The sequence below is a fragment of the Hyla sarda genome, chromosome 11 (genome assembly GCF_029499605.1).
Source record: "Hyla sarda isolate aHylSar1 chromosome 11, aHylSar1.hap1, whole genome shotgun sequence".
NCBI classification, from domain to species: Eukaryota; Metazoa; Chordata; class Amphibia; order Anura; family Hylidae; genus Hyla; species Hyla sarda.
In genome coordinates, this window is record NC_079199.1 from 25,157,482 (window position 1) to 25,172,832 (window position 15,351).

Below are 15,351 nucleotides of genomic sequence, written 5' to 3' on the forward strand. Positions count from 1 at the left end.
TTGTCATCCGCATAGAGCAAGGTGTTGCCTGGATCACAGAGAGGCCTGTGGTGTGTGCTTGTGGTTGTGTTTGTGGGGTGTGTGCTTGTGGTCGTGTTTGTGGGGTGTGTGCTTGTGGTCATGTTTGTGGGGTGTGTGCTTGTGGTCGTGTTTGTGGGGTGTGTGCTTGTGGTCATGTTTGTGGGGTGTGTTCTTGTGGTCGTGTTTGTGGGGTGTGTGCTTGTGGTCGTGTTTGTGGGGTGTGTGCTTGTGGTTGTGTTTGTGGGGTGTGTGCTTGTGGTTGTGTTTGTGGGGTGTGTGCTTGTGGTCGTGTTTGTGTGGTGTGTGCTTGTGGTCGTATTTGTGTGGTGTGTGCTTGTGGTCGTGTTTGTGTGGTGTGTGCTTGTGGTCGTGTTTGCTTGTGATCGTGTTTGTGTGGTGTGTGCTTGTGGTCGTGTTTGTGTGGTGTGTGCTTGTGATCGTGTTTGTGTGTTGTGTGCTTGTGGTCGTGTTTGTGTGGTGTGTGCTTGTGGTCGTGTTTGTGTGGTGTGTGCTTGTGGTCGTGTTTGTGTGTGCTTGTGATCATGTTTGTGTGGTGTGTGCTTGTGGTCGTGTTTGTGTGTGCTTGTGGTCGTGTTTGTGTGGTGTGTGCTTGTGGTCATATTTGTGTGGTGTGTGCTTGTGGTCGTGTTTGTGTGGTGTGTGCTTGTGGTCATATTTGTGTGGTGTGTGCTTGTGGTCATGTTTGTGTGGTGTGTGCTTGTGGTCGTGTTTGTGTGGTGTGTGCTTGAGATCGTGTTTGTGTGGTGTGTGCTTGTGGTCATGTTTGTGTGGTGTGTGCTTGTGGTCATGTTTGTGTGGTGTGTGCTTGTGGTCGTGTTTGTGTGGTGTGTGCTTGTGGTCATGTTTGTGTGGTGTGTGCTTGTGGTCGTGTTTGTGTGGTGTGTGCTTGTGGTCGTGTTTGTGTGGTGTGTGCTTGTGGTTGTGTTTGTGTGGTGTGTGCTTGTGGTCGTGTTTGTGTGGTGTGTGCTTTTGGTCGTGTTTGTGTGGCGTGTGCTTGTGGTCGTGTTTGTGTGGTGTGTGCTTGTGGTCGTGTTTGTTAATTGTTGGGCAGTTCTACTCCGGGGGTTCCCATGATTGCATTGTGCTACTGTTGCGTAAGGAGAGTTTGTTTTCATGATGCTTGTTTGTTATACTACCTATATTTAACTCTGTACGGTTCAGCTAGTATCCTACATTGGTTGGGAGCTCTTGTTGTGCTCCCTGGAGTGCTATTGTCTTGTTTGTTTCTTAAATGCCAAAAATAAATACTTAAAAAAAATATATATATAAGGTTTATATGGAAAAAATAGACAGTGGTGGCGCTATCCTTGTGCCGTTACCAAGGGCAACACAATAGCAGTTTCCACTTTGTAAAATGCCCACGTACCTGGACGTGTTGGGCTCAGAGCTCAAAACCTTTTTGTGCATAAACAGGAGTAGTTGCGTGGCAGCCAGGACCCGGTTCCGTAGATATACAGAGTTTGCAGAGAAGACTTTGTTCCATGGGAAGGCTCAAACGGAGAGGTAAAAACGGGTTTTCCTAAGGACTCACACCGCTACGGTAGGTGAAAACATCAATAGTAAAGTAATAAAATGGCTTTAATGACATATAGACAATGCATTTATCAAGTCATGTAACAGTATACAGGTATCCATGCTTTTAACCTACCATAACGGTGTGCGCCCTTAGGAAAACCCATTTTTACCTCTCCGTTCGAGCCTTACAATGGAACCAATTCTTCTCTTTAATAAAAAAAAAAAAAAAAAAAAAGAAGGCGTATGAAGACTTAAAAGGAGTAGTCCAGTGGTAAACAACTTATCCCCTATCCTAAGGATAGGGGATAAGTTGCAGATCGCAGGGGGTCCGACCACTGGGGCCCCCCGCGATCTCCTGTACGGGGCCCTGACAGCCTGCGGGAAGGGGGCGTGTCGACCACCGCACGAAGCGGCGGCCGACACGCCCCCTCAATACAACTCTATGGCAGAGCCGGAGCGCTGCCTTCGGCAATCTCCGGCTCTATCATAGCCATGTATTGAGGGGGCGTGTCGGCCGATGCTTCGTGCAGTGGTTGACACCCGCTATCTGGCTGGAGAGCCAGGGCCGCTATCTGGCCGGAGAGTCGGACCCCCTGCGATCTCAAACTTATCCCTATCCTTAGGATAGTGGATACGTTTTTCACCACTGGACTACCCCTTTAAAGGCCATTCATGCTTCTAGGAATTCTGGGAAGAAAGATATGCAGCCCCCCTGGTGCCACCTTTTGGTAGTATCTTTTCTGCAAGTCAATGCTCAGCACCCTTATGGTGTATTCACACATACAGTATTCTGTGCAGATTTGATGCGCAGGATTTTCTGCTGCAGATTTCAATGTAAATTAAATGACTAAAAACAACTTCAAATCCTGCACATCAAATCTGCACAGGATACTGTATGTGTGAATAGACCCTTAAAAAGCATTTAAACATGACTGGGGATTTAAAGGGGTACTCCACTGCCTCAGCGTTCGGAACATTTTGTTCCAAACGCTGGGTGCGGGCTGCGGGGGTCATGACATCATAGCCACGCCCCCTCATGATGTCACACCACACCCCCTCAATGCAAGTCTATGAGAGGGGGCGTGGCGAGTGCCACGCCCCCTCCCATAGACTTGCATTGAGGTGGCGTGGCGTGACATCACAACCCCCTCGGCCCGCACCCAGCGTTCGGAAACAAAATGTTCCAAGCGCTCGGGCAGTGGAGTACCCCTTTACCAAGCCAACTACTTTCCCAAACGGGAAAGATATCCATCTGCAGATATTAAATTATATGTGAGGGGGTTTAACATTTAGTTTACTTCAACACTTGACCACACTTTTTCTTGTATTCCATCAGATTTCATGTCCAGTTACTGGCTACATGGGGCTGGAATTCATTGTCACATATGATCGTTGATAATGTCACCTTCTCTGCTGACTGCTTTCATTCCGGTAAGTTGTGTGGAGCTGTGAAGGGTGATATCCATCTGGACACTATGTTGCTCGTACAGTAATTGCCTGGAAATGTGCTTTTTACTATACAGTGGTCCCTCAAGTTACAATATTAATTGGTTCTGGGACGACCATTGTATGTTGAAACCATTGTATGTTGAGACCAGAACTCTATGGAAACCTGGTAATTGGTTCTGAAGCCACCAAAATGTCATCCAAAAATAGGAAAAAGTGAGAATTAAAGAAAAATAAGTAGATAACTAATACAGATAAAGCAAATCCTTATATATAAAAGTAATAAAGATCTGCTGGGAGCTGTAAATAACTGTCTATGTCAGTGTTTCCCAAGCAGGGAGCCTCCAGCTGTTGCAAAACTACAACTCCCAGCATGCCCGGACAGCCAAAGGCTGTCCGGGCATGCTGGGAGTTGTAGTTCTGCAACAGTTGGAGGCACCCTGCTTGGGAAACACTGGTCTATGTAGAGGACAGGAGCTTCTTCGGGGTCCTGTACTGTACAAACACTGTCCTAAAAAAGTAACATGGAGTCGCCCTCACCTGGTGTCCAAAGGAGCAGCTAACCCTGGTACAGGTAAAGTGTACAGAACATGTAATACCTCCCTGTACTGTAGGGGGCGCTACTAGACACCAGTCAGTGCATACACTTCAGTAATACAGGTGTTTTACCAGTGAATGCCCATTCTGATTGGTTGGTTCTTTCAGCCATTGACACGTTTCACAGATCTGGACTGTCTGTACATTGTATGTTGAGTCTGGTTTCAACTTATGATGGTCCAGAAAAGACCATTGTATGTTGAAACTATTGTATGTTGAGGCCATTGTAAGTTGAGGGATCACTGTATAAGATCTCTTGCTCTGCCTTATCTTGGTGAGTTCCTCGTGTTTAATGTGTAAACTTATAAGTCCAATAACTGATCTATAACTGTCCATAATGGAGGCATATGTAAGCTTGTTTCTACCTATTTTTGTGTTGTGCCAGGAAGAATAGAAATTAGTTCTGAAGAACAAGATGGATCACACGAGATAGATCCTTGGGAAGATGACATCCTGAGCCCTCTGTCAGAACCTATGTACACAGGTCTGTATTCAAGATTGCAATAATCATTTTTATTTAATTTTTTTATTAAAATTTTACTAAAAAATGGGTCATGTTAGTTTATCTCAAATTATATTGTTTAACATAAAACTGATAAATCATTACTTAACAATCACTCTTAGTCCCACCCCACAGGAGAAGTTAAAGGGGTAGACATCTTATCCCCTATCCAAACCATAGGGGATATGTCTGATTGTGGGGGGTCCGGCCACTGGGATCCGCGCGATCTCCGGCCCGGCACCCAAGTAATCTGCTGCACAAGCGAACTCTGCTAAGTGCCGGATTGCGAGCAACACCAGCTGACAACCATTGCCGCCCGAAGCCAAACACAGCCGGCATTCTGAACATAAATGTTCAGAACGCCGGGGTGCGGGGCTACACATCTCGGTGGGGTCCCAGATCTGGACCCCCAGATCAGACATCTTATTCCCTATCCTTTGGAAAGTGGATAAGATGTCTAGGGACAGAGTACCCCTTTAAAATGTAAGTAGTTAATCTGTTTTCCCTTAGACTTGTCAGCAGCACAATGATGGGGTAAACTCTGCCCCTGTGAGCTTGCAGAACCGTGAAATAATTTAACCAATCAGTACAGACAAAAAGAACTCCTTATTCGGATACAAGGCCCCCAATAACTCTGAATAATTTTAATAAAAAGCAATAAATATATACAAAGGTGGGGTAGCTTGTGTTGCTGACAAGACTAAGTGAAAACAGATTAAATGCTTAAATTCAGTTCTTACCCGATCATTGAGCTGCTGACCAGACGATAGGGAAGCAAAGCATCCAATTTCAGGTCCAAGGAAAACATAGGCTGAAAACGTGTCCACCCACATAGAAGACGTGGGTGCATATCTTTCTACATATTGATTCTTGATAGTGTATTAAAAAGAAAAACTTCCAGCCTCAAGTCTGTTTCCTTGTCACTGATCTTGGACACCTATGTCAGACTGACTTGTCAGACAGAACTAATTGATCATTAATCACTCCGACTTCAGAGACGCTTACAATCCAGTGCTTGGTGGCAAATGCGGAAAAGCTATTAAAAAAACAATATTGGGTCTCAGTTGCAACTAAAAATAGACACTGAGTCTACAGTGATTGACAATTGGTTAATACTTGTGTACTCTACACTATATTGTGATAAAACAAGAGAATGCGTCATACAGAACAGTGAATAAAAGGCTGGTACTTGTGTCTCATATGACAAGGCCTCATTCACATTGCTGATGGGCTCCGCTATTTGAAATTTCGTCAGTAATTCCATCAGAATGACAGGAGCAGGGGCGTACCTAGAGCATTTGGCACCCGGGGCGGACCCTTTGTTTGGCAACCCCCCCCATAGGTATATATGTAGAGTAACCCCCCCCCCTCCCCTTCCCCATAGGTATATGTAGAGTAACCCCCCCTCCTCCCCTATAGGTATATATGTAAAGTAACCCCCCCCTCCCCTATAGGTATATATGTAGAGTAACCCCCCCCCCCTCCCCTTCCCCATAGGTATATGTAGAGTAACCCCCCCTCCTCCCATATAGGTATATATATAGAGTAACCCCCCCCTCCTCCCCTATAGGTATATATGTAGAGTAACCCCCCCTCCTCCCCTATAGGTATATATGTAGAGTAACCCCCCCCCCCTCCCCTTCCCCATAGGTATATGTAGAGTAACCCCCCCTCCTCCCATATAGGTATATATATAGAGTAACCCCCCCTCCTCCCCATAGGTATATATGTAGAGTAACCTCCCCTCCCCCATAGGTATATGTAGAGTAACCCCCCTTCCCCATAGGTATATGTAGAGTAACCCCCCCCCTCCTCCCCCATAGGTATATGTAGAGTAACCCCCCCTCCCCTTCCCCATAGGTGTATGCAGAGTTGAGAAAAAGAAAAAATGATGCTCACCTGATATCCCACGCAGCAATCTCCTCAGCAGCAGGGGCCGCGTCTTCTCCCCTCCACAGTACAGGCGCTGATGAGTGACGTCACCGGCGTCTGTACTGCGTGCTGCGTGGGGGCGGAGGTCACGTCTCCTCTGTGTGAGCTTCAGATGCGGTTCACACAGAGGGGACACCTTCTCCTGTATGTGCGTGTATCGCGCATACAGGAAAAGGCACCGCTGTCTGCTGGGGATCTGGGACAAGTGTCCCGGATCCTCAGTAGTGGTGGCGGCGGGTTAGTCCGCCCCTGGCACCCCCCTTGTGAGCGGCTCCCGGGGCTCATCCCAAGGGATCATCCCAAGAAGAGTGCTCTACCAGAGATTGTCAAATACAGTTCTCCATAATGTCCTCCAAATGGGCTAATTTATATATAAAAAAAAAAAAGGCTACAGTATGCATAGGCAACATGTTTCGAAGGTGATATGTGTAACCTCCTCCATCAGGCATATGCAAAAAAATGGCACCATTACAGTGCAACCTAATGGCTGTCAATCAGGGGAAAAGGAGGGGACCAGCGCACGTAGGGGAGTGACTAACTGGTAAAGGGGCTGAACTGTACTGGGCTCTTGCAGCCATTGGGAATGCCCAGTTTTCTCCAGAGCCTAATTTGCATATATTTTTAAGGGATGCTGGAGAGGTCAAATAATTAATGAGAGTTATAGATTCATTGTCAAAAGCCCTTACTTTATACCCTAAAAACCTACTGACAGATCTTATTTATTAGATAACGTATCCATATGGGTAATGGATGGCACTTAACATTTTTTGTAACAGGGAGATAAAAATGTAATCTTCTTGCCCTTCCAGAATCATATCATAGATAGATCATCCATAAATCATATCATAAACAATTATAATTAAAAAAAATTTGGTTCGGGCAAGTTGCAGAATTTTAATATTTTTTTTGTTTTGGTCTGAATTTATTTGCGGCGAATTGCTATTAAAAATGGCTATTTCTGGCCTGCAGAGAGCCAGAGAGCCATATGGGTGTAGAACACTTTGCCTTGCTGTAACATGCATAGGGCGTGTGCTGGGTTAGTGAAATAATACTGTTATTCAGTATGACATGCAGATCAGACATGTCGCTATTAGAATCACTGTCGCAGAGCAGGACAATGATAGAGCCTGGAGGGCATCAGTATGAGGAGACCATAGAGTGGCTAAATGACACAGCGTGGAGGTGGTGGCAGCACGAGGAGACCATATAGTGGCTGAATGACACAGCGTGGAGGTGGAGGCCGCATGAGAAGACCATATAGAGGCTGAATGACACAGCCTGGAGTTTGTAGCAGCATGAGGAGAACATATAGTGGCTGAATGACACAGCCTGGAGTTTGCTGCAGCATGAGGAGACCATATAGTGGCTGAATGACACAGCCTGGAGTTTGTGGCAGCATGAGGAGAACATATAGTGGCTGAATGACACAGCCTGGTGTTTGCTGCAGCATGAGGAGAACATATAGTGACTGAATGACACAGCCGTGAGGTGGCGGAAGCATGAGGAGAACATATAGTGGCTGAATGACACAGCCTGGAGTTTGCGGCAGCATGAGGAGAACATATAGTGGCTGATGGACACAGCCGGGAGGTGGCGGAAGCATGAGGAGACCATATAGTAGTTGAATGACACAGCAAGGAGGTGGCGGCAGCATGGGGAGAACATATGGTGGCTGAATGACACAGCCTGGAGGTGGCAGAAGCATGAGGAGACCATATAGTGGCTGAATGACACAGCGTGGAGGTGGCGGCAGCATGGGGAGACCATATAGTGGCTGAATGACACAGCGTGGAGGTGGCGGCAGCATGAAGAGAACACATAGTGGCTGAATGACAAGCCGGGAGTTGGCAGCAGCATGAGGAGACCACATAGAGCCTGAATTACACAGCCTGGAGTTTGCGGCAGCATGAGGAGAACATATAGTGGCTGAATGACACAGCCGGGAGGTGGCGGAAGCATGAAGAGACCATATAGTTGCTGAATGACACAGTGTGGAGGTGGCGGCAACATGAGGACACCCCATAGTGGCTGATGGACATAGCCTGGAGTTGGCGGCAAAATATAGTGGCTGAATGACAAAGCCTGGAGTTTGCGGCACCATGAGGAGACCACATAGTGGCTGAATGACACAGCCTGGAGGTGGCGGCAGCAAAAGGAGACCATATGATGGCTGAATAACAGAGCCCGGAGTTTGCGGCAGCATGAGGAGAACATATAGTGGCTGAACGACACAGCCTGGAGTTGGCGTCAGCATGAGGAGAACAAATAGTGGCTGAATGACACAGCGTGGAGGTGGTAGAAGCATGAGGAGAACATATAGTGGCTGAATGACACGGCGTGGAAGTGGCATCAGCATGACGATACCATATAGTGCCTGAATGACACAGCGTGGAGGTGGCAGCAGCATGAGGAGACCATATAGTGGCTGAATGACACAGCCTGGAGTTGGCGGCAGCATGAGAAGAACATATAGTGGCTGAATGACACAGCCTGGAGGTAGCAGCAGCATGAGGAGAACATATGCTGGCAGAATGAGACAGCCTGTAGCTGGCGCCAGCATGAGGAGAACATATGGTGACAGAAAGAGACAGCCTGGAGGTGGCAGCAGCAGCATCAGGAGTCCTGAAAAAGACCCGGTGACAGAGTGGTGCGGTGGGTGGCAATACCAGTACCCAGTGAGGAAGGTCGGTGAAAAAAAGGAGAACTTGGTATCAGATGTGTGGCATCAGGCGGGTGACAGGATCAGAATAGTAGCTGAGGCAGGTTGGCAGAAGTCTCTTTTGTAAAAGTGTTAGTGTGCACAAGTATTGAGGATATGCATTACGTAAAACGTAACTTTTAATAATATGCTTAGGATAAAATATAGGGACCCCAAATTTTTTTTTTTAATCAAACAAAAGAAAAGGTGTGCAAAACACCATGTGCCACCTACACCACCAAGTATCGATGTTCATTGTAACCGGTGTGGGTAAAAACTTCCCCTGTAAGGCCCTATTCTCGCATTATTAATTCCCTTCTTGGCAAATGTTACTCACCAAACACTGCAATTTCCCAGGGTTTCACGAGCGAATTGGATTTGGATTTGTCAGATTGGATTCGCTCATCCCTAATTATAATCTAACTTTATCATAGACAATCCTGAAATAGGTAAACAAAGTAGATCTCAAAGATTTGCTTTAAATAAATAACTTCCAACAATGAAACCCATGACTTAGGGAAATAGAAGCATAAACAGAAAAACAATGGGTAGTTGTCACGATGCCGGCTGGCAGGAGGTGGATCCTCTGTGCCAGAGAGGGATTGGCGTGGACCGTGCTAGTGGACCGGTTCTAAGTCACTACTGGTATTCACCAGAGCCCGCCGCAAAGCGGGATGGTCTTGCTGCGGCGGTAGTGACCAGGTCGTATCCACTAGCAACGGCTCAACCTCTCTGACTGCTGAAGATAGGCGCGGTACAAGGGAGTAGACAGAAGCAAGGTCGGACGTAGCAGAAGGTCGGGGCAGGCAGCAAGGATCGTAGTCAGGGGCAACGGCAGGAGGTCTGGAACACAGGCTAGGAACACACAAGGGAACGCTTTCACTAGGCACAAGGGCAACAAGATCCGGCGAGGGAGTGCAGGGGAAGTGAGGTATATATATGGAGTGCACAGGTGAACACACTAATTAGAACCACTGCGCCAATCAGCGGCGGAGTGGGCCTTTAAATCGCAGAGACCCGGCGCGCGCGCCCTAGGGAGCGGGGCCGCGCGCGCCGGGACAGGACCGACGGAGAGCGAGTCAGGTACGGGAGCCGGGGTGCGCATCGCGAGCGGGCGCCACCCGCATCGCGAATCGCATCCCGGCTGGAGGCGGTATCGCAGCGCACCCGGTCAGTGGATCTGACCGGGGCGCTGCAGTAACGAGAGTGTAGCGAGCGCTCCGGGGAGGAGCGGGGACCCGGAGCGCTCGGCGTAACAGTACCCCCCCCCCCCTTGGGTCTCCCCCTCTTCTTTGAGCCTGAGAACCTGAGGACCAGACTTTTATCTAGGATATTGTCCTCAGGTTCCCAGGATCTCTCTTCAGGACCACAGCCCTCCCAGTCAACCAGAAAAAAGGTTTTCCCTCTGACCTTTTTGGAGGCCAGTATCTCCTTTACAGGAAAGATGTCCGAAGAACCGGAGACAGGAGTGGGAGAAATAAGTTTAGGAGAGAAACGGTTGAGGATGAGTGGTTTAAGAAGAGAGACATGAAAGGCATTAGGAATACGAAGAGAAGGAGGAAGAAGAAGTTTGTAAGAGACAGGATTAATCTGGCACAAAACTTTGAAAGGACCAAGATAGCGTGGTCCCAATTTGTAGCTGGGAACACGGAAGTGGACATATTTAGCGGAGAGCCATACCTTGTCTCCGGGAGAAAAAATGGGGGGAGCTCTTCTTTTCTTATCAGCAAACTTCTTCATGCGTGATAAAGCCTGTAAGAGAGAATTTTGGGTCTCTTTCCATATGGTGGAAAGATCACGAGTTATTTCATCCACAGCGGGCAAACCAGAGGGCAAGGGAGTAGGGAGGGGGGAAGAGGGTGACGGCCGTACACCACGAAAAATGGGGATTTGGAAGAAGATTCAGAGACTCTGAAGTTATACGAGAATTCGGCCCATGGTAGAAGATCTGCCCAGTCATCCTGGCGGGAGGAAACAAAATGCCGTAAATAATCACCCAGGACCTGGTTAATTCTTTCTACTTGCCCATTGGATTGAGGATGATAAGCAGAAGAAAAGTTTAATTTAATCTTGAGTTGTTTACAGAGAGCCCTCCAGAATTTTGACACGAATTGGACGCCTCTATCCGAGACGATCTGCGTGGGCAACCCGTGAAGACGAAAAATGTGTACAAAAAATTGTTTTGCCAACTGAGGCGCTGAAGGAAGACCAGGAAGAGGAATAAAATGTGCCATCTTGGAAAATCGATCAACGACCACCCAAACAACAGTGTTGCCACGGGATGGGGGTAAGTCTGTAATAAAGTCCATACCAATCAGAGACCAAGGCTGTTCGGGGACAGGCAGAGGGTGAAGGAGACCAGCAGGCTTCTGGCGAGGAGTCTTGTCCCGGGCACAGACAGTGCAGGCCCGCACAAAATCAACAACATCCGTCTCCAGAGTCGGCCACCAATAGAAACGAGAGATGAGTTGCACGGATTTCTTGATGCCCGCATGGCCTGCGAGATGGGAGGAGTGACCCCATTTGAGGATTCCGAGGCGTTGGCGTGGAGAGACGAAGGTCTTCCCTGGAGGAGTTTGCCTGATGGAGGCTGGAGAAGTGGAGATCAGGCAGTCAGGAGGAATGATGTGTTGCGGAGAGAGCTCTACTTCCGAGGCATCCGAGGAACGAGAGAGAGCATCGGCCCTGATGTTCTTAACGGCAGGGCGAAAGTGAATTTCAAAATTAAACCGGGCAAAGAACAGAGACCACCTGGCCTGGCGAGGATTCAGCCGTTGGGCAGACTGGAGATAGGAGAGATTCTTGTGATCGGTGTAAATAATAACTGGAAATTTAGATCCCTCCAGTAGATGCCTCCATTCCTCAAGTGCTAATTTAATGGCCAGTAGCTCTCGATCCCCGATGGAGTAGTTCCTCTCCGCCGGAGAGAAGGTCCTAGAAAAAAAACCACAGGTAACAGCATGCCCGGAAGAATTTTTTTGTAGAAGAACCGCTCCAGCTCCTACTGAGGAGGCATCAACCTCCAATAGGAAGGGTTTAGATGGGTCAGGTCTGGAAAGCACGGGAGCAGAAGAAAAGGCCGACTTGAGCCGTTTAAAGGCGTCTTCCGCTTGAGGAGGCCAGGACTTAGGATTGGCATTCTTCTTGGTTAAAGCCACGATAGGAGCCACAATGGTGGAAAAATGTGGAATAAATTGTCTGTAATAATTGGCGAACCCCAAAAAACATTGGATAGCACGGAGTCCGGAGGGGCGTGGCCAATCTAAGACGGCAGAGAGTTTGTCTGGATCCATTTGTAGTCCCTGGCCAGAGACCAAGTATCCTAGGAAAGGAAGAGATTGACATTCAAACAGACATTTCTCCATTTTGGCATAAAGTTGATTGTCACGAAGTCTCTGAAGAACCATGCGGACATGCTGGCGGTGTTCTTCTAGGTTGGCAGAAAAAATCAGAATATCGTCCAGATACACAACAACACAGGAATATAAGAGATCACGAAAAATTTCATTAACAAAGTCTTGGAAGACGGCAGGGGCGTTGCACAGGCCAAAGGGCATGACCAGATACTCAAAGTGTCCATCTCTAGTGTTAAATGCCGTTTTCCATTCATCCCCCTCCCTGATGCGGATGAGATTATAAGCACCTCTTAAGTCCAGTTTGGTAAAGATGTGGGCACCTTGGAGGCGATCAAAGAGTTCAGAGATAAGAGGTAGAGGGTAGCGGTTCTTTACCGTGATTTTATTAAGACCGCGGTAGTCAATGCAAGGACGTAGGGAGCCATCTTTTTTGGACACAAAGAAAAATCCAGCTCCGGCAGGAGAGGAGGATTTGCGGATAAACCCCTTTTTTAAATTTTCCTGGATGTACTCAGACATAGCAAGAGTCTCTGGGGCGGACAGAGGATAAATTCTGCCCCGGGGTGGAGTAGTGCCCGGGAGGAGGTCAATAGGACAGTCATAAGGCCTGTGAGGAGGTAGAGTCTCAGCTTGTTTTTTGCAAAACACATCAGCAAAGTCCATATAGGCCTTAGGGAGACCGGTTACAGGGGGAACCACAGGGTCACGGCAGGGAGTACTGGGAACCGGTTTAAGGCAGTCCTTGAAACAAGAGATACCCCAGCTCTTGATCTCCCCCGTGGACCAATCCAGGGTTGGGGAATGGCGTTGGAGCCACGGTAGTCCAAGGAGAATTTCGGAAGTGCAATTGGGGAGGACCAAGAACTCAATTTTTTCTTGATGAGGTCCGATGCACATTAGAAGGGGCTCCGTGCGGTAACGTATGGTACAGTCCAATCTTTCATTGTTAACACAATTGATGTAGAGGGACCTGGCGAGACTGGTTACCGGGATGTTGAACCTGTTGATGAGAGAGGCCAAAATAAAGTTTCCTGCAGATCCGGAATCCAAGAAGGCCCTAGTAGGGAAGGAGAAGGTAGATGCAGATATCCGCACAGGCACAGTAAGACGTGGAGAAGCAGAGTTGACATCAAGGACTGTCTCACTTTTGTGCGGAGTCTGCGTGCGTCTTTCCAGGCGGGGAGGACGGATAGGACAATCCTTCAGGAAGTGTTCGGTACCGGCACAGTACAGGCAGAGATTCTCCATGCGGCGTCGTGTCCTCTCTTGAGGTGTCAGGCGAGACCGGTCAACTTGCATAGCCTCCACGGCGGGAGGCACAGGAACGGATTGCAGAGGACCAGAGGAGAGAGGAGCCGGGGAGAAAAAACGCCTCGTGCGAACAAAGTCCATATCCTGGCGGAGCTCCTGACGCCTTTCGGAAAAACGCATGTCAATGCGAGTGGCAAGATGAATGAGTTCATGTAGATTAGCAGGAATTTCTCGTGCGGCCAGAACATCTTTAATGTTGCTGGATAGGCCTTTTTTAAAGGTCGCGCAGAGGGCCTCATTATTCCAGGATAGTTCAGAAGCAAGAGTACGGAATTGTATGGCGTACTCGCCAACGGAAGAATTACCCTGGGCCAGGTTCAGCAGGGCAGTCTCAGCAGAGGAGGCTCGGGCAGGTTCCTCAAAGACACTACGAATTTCCGAGAAGAAGGAGTGTACAGAGGCAGTGACGGGGTCATTGCGGTCCCAGAACGGTGTGGCCCATGACAGAGCTTTTCCAGACAGAAGGCTGACTACGAAAGCCACCTTAGACCTTTCAGTAGGAAACTGGTCCGACATCATCTCCAAGTGCAGGGAACATTGTGAAAGAAAGCCACGGCAAAACTTAGAGTCCCCATCAAATTTATCCGGCAAGGATAGTCGTAGGCCTGAAGCGGCCACTCGCTGCGGAGGAGGTGCAGGAGCTGGCGGAGGAGATGATTGCTGAAGCTGTGGTAGTAGCTGCTGTAGCATCACGGTCAGTTGAGACAGCTGGTGGCCTTGTTGCGCTATCTGTTGTGACTGCTGGGCGACCACCGTGGTGAGGTCAGCGACAACTGGCAGAGGTACTTCAGCGGGATCCATGGCCGGATCTACTGTCACGATGCCGGCTGGCAGGAGGTGGATCCTCTGTGCCAGAGAGGGATTGGCGTGGACCGTGCTAGTGGACCGGTTCTAAGTCACTACTGGTATTCACCAGAGCCCGCCGCAAAGCGGGATGGTCTTGCTGCGGCGGTAGTGACCAGGTCGTATCCACTAGCAACGGCTCAACCTCTCTGACTGCTGAAGATAGGCGCGGTACAAGGGAGTAGACAGAAGCAAGGTCGGACGTAGCAGAAGGTCGGGGCAGGCAGCAAGGATCGTAGTCAGGGGCAACGGCAGGAGGTCTGGAACACAGGCTAGGAACACACAAGGGAACGCTTTCACTAGGCACAAGGGCAACAAGATCCGGCGAGGGAGTGCAGGGGAAGTGAGGTATATATATGGAGTGCACAGGTGAACACACTAATTAGAACCACTGCGCCAATCAGCGGCGCAGTGGCCCTTTAAATCGCAGAGACCCGGCGCGCGCGCGCCCTAGGTAGCGGGGCCGCGCGCGCCGGGACAGGACCGACGGAGAGCGAGTCAGGTACGGGAGCCGGGGTGCGCATCGCGAGCGGGCGCCACCCGCATCGCGAATCGCATCCCGGCTGGAGGCGGTATCACAGCGCACCCGGTCAGTGGATCTGACCGGGGCGCTGCAGTAACGAGAGTGTAGCGAGCGCTCCGGGGAGGAGCGGGGACCCGGAGCGCTCGGCGTAACAGTAGTTAAGCAATAAAGATGGCAAATTGCCATAAATAGCAGTATTTTCTTAAATCTTTTTAGATGATTATATAATTTATCATAAATTGACCTATAAAGTGGAACATTAGTGAAAGCATCCAGTCATATTTTACCTGCCCTTTTTCCATAGCTGGTTAGATAAGATGCATTTATATTGTTGTCACATTTACATTCATCATTATGTCCCTCTATCTTTTATTTACTGTCTTCACACAGAGGATGAGGAAGAAATATTTTGGATATTTTCCTCATGTGGCGCCAGAGGACCTATTGGTCCAACACAGACACAATGTAACAACGCATACCGCAACAAAAACATTTCCGTGGTTGTTGGAAAAGATGGTCCTCTCAAAGGAGTCCAGATGTGGAAAGTTCCGTTTACCAAAGTGTACACGTGAGTAGAGACACCACC

The 15,351-nt window shown here is 48.7% G+C and overlaps 1 protein-coding gene across 2 annotated transcripts in view; it reads left to right on the forward strand.

Moving 5' to 3' along the window:
- The window catches only part of LTK (leukocyte receptor tyrosine kinase), a 214,678-nt gene that overhangs the window by 143,606 nt on the left and 55,721 nt on the right, over positions 1-15,351 (forward strand). For both annotated transcript variants that reach the window (XM_056545591.1, XM_056545590.1), the window contains exons 10-12: positions 2,894-2,988; positions 3,986-4,084; positions 15,156-15,333. In XM_056545591.1, the coding sequence (XP_056401566.1) occupies positions 2,894-2,988; positions 3,986-4,084; positions 15,156-15,333 (372 nt within the window). The remainder of the gene's footprint in view (positions 1-2,893; positions 2,989-3,985; positions 4,085-15,155; positions 15,334-15,351) is intronic.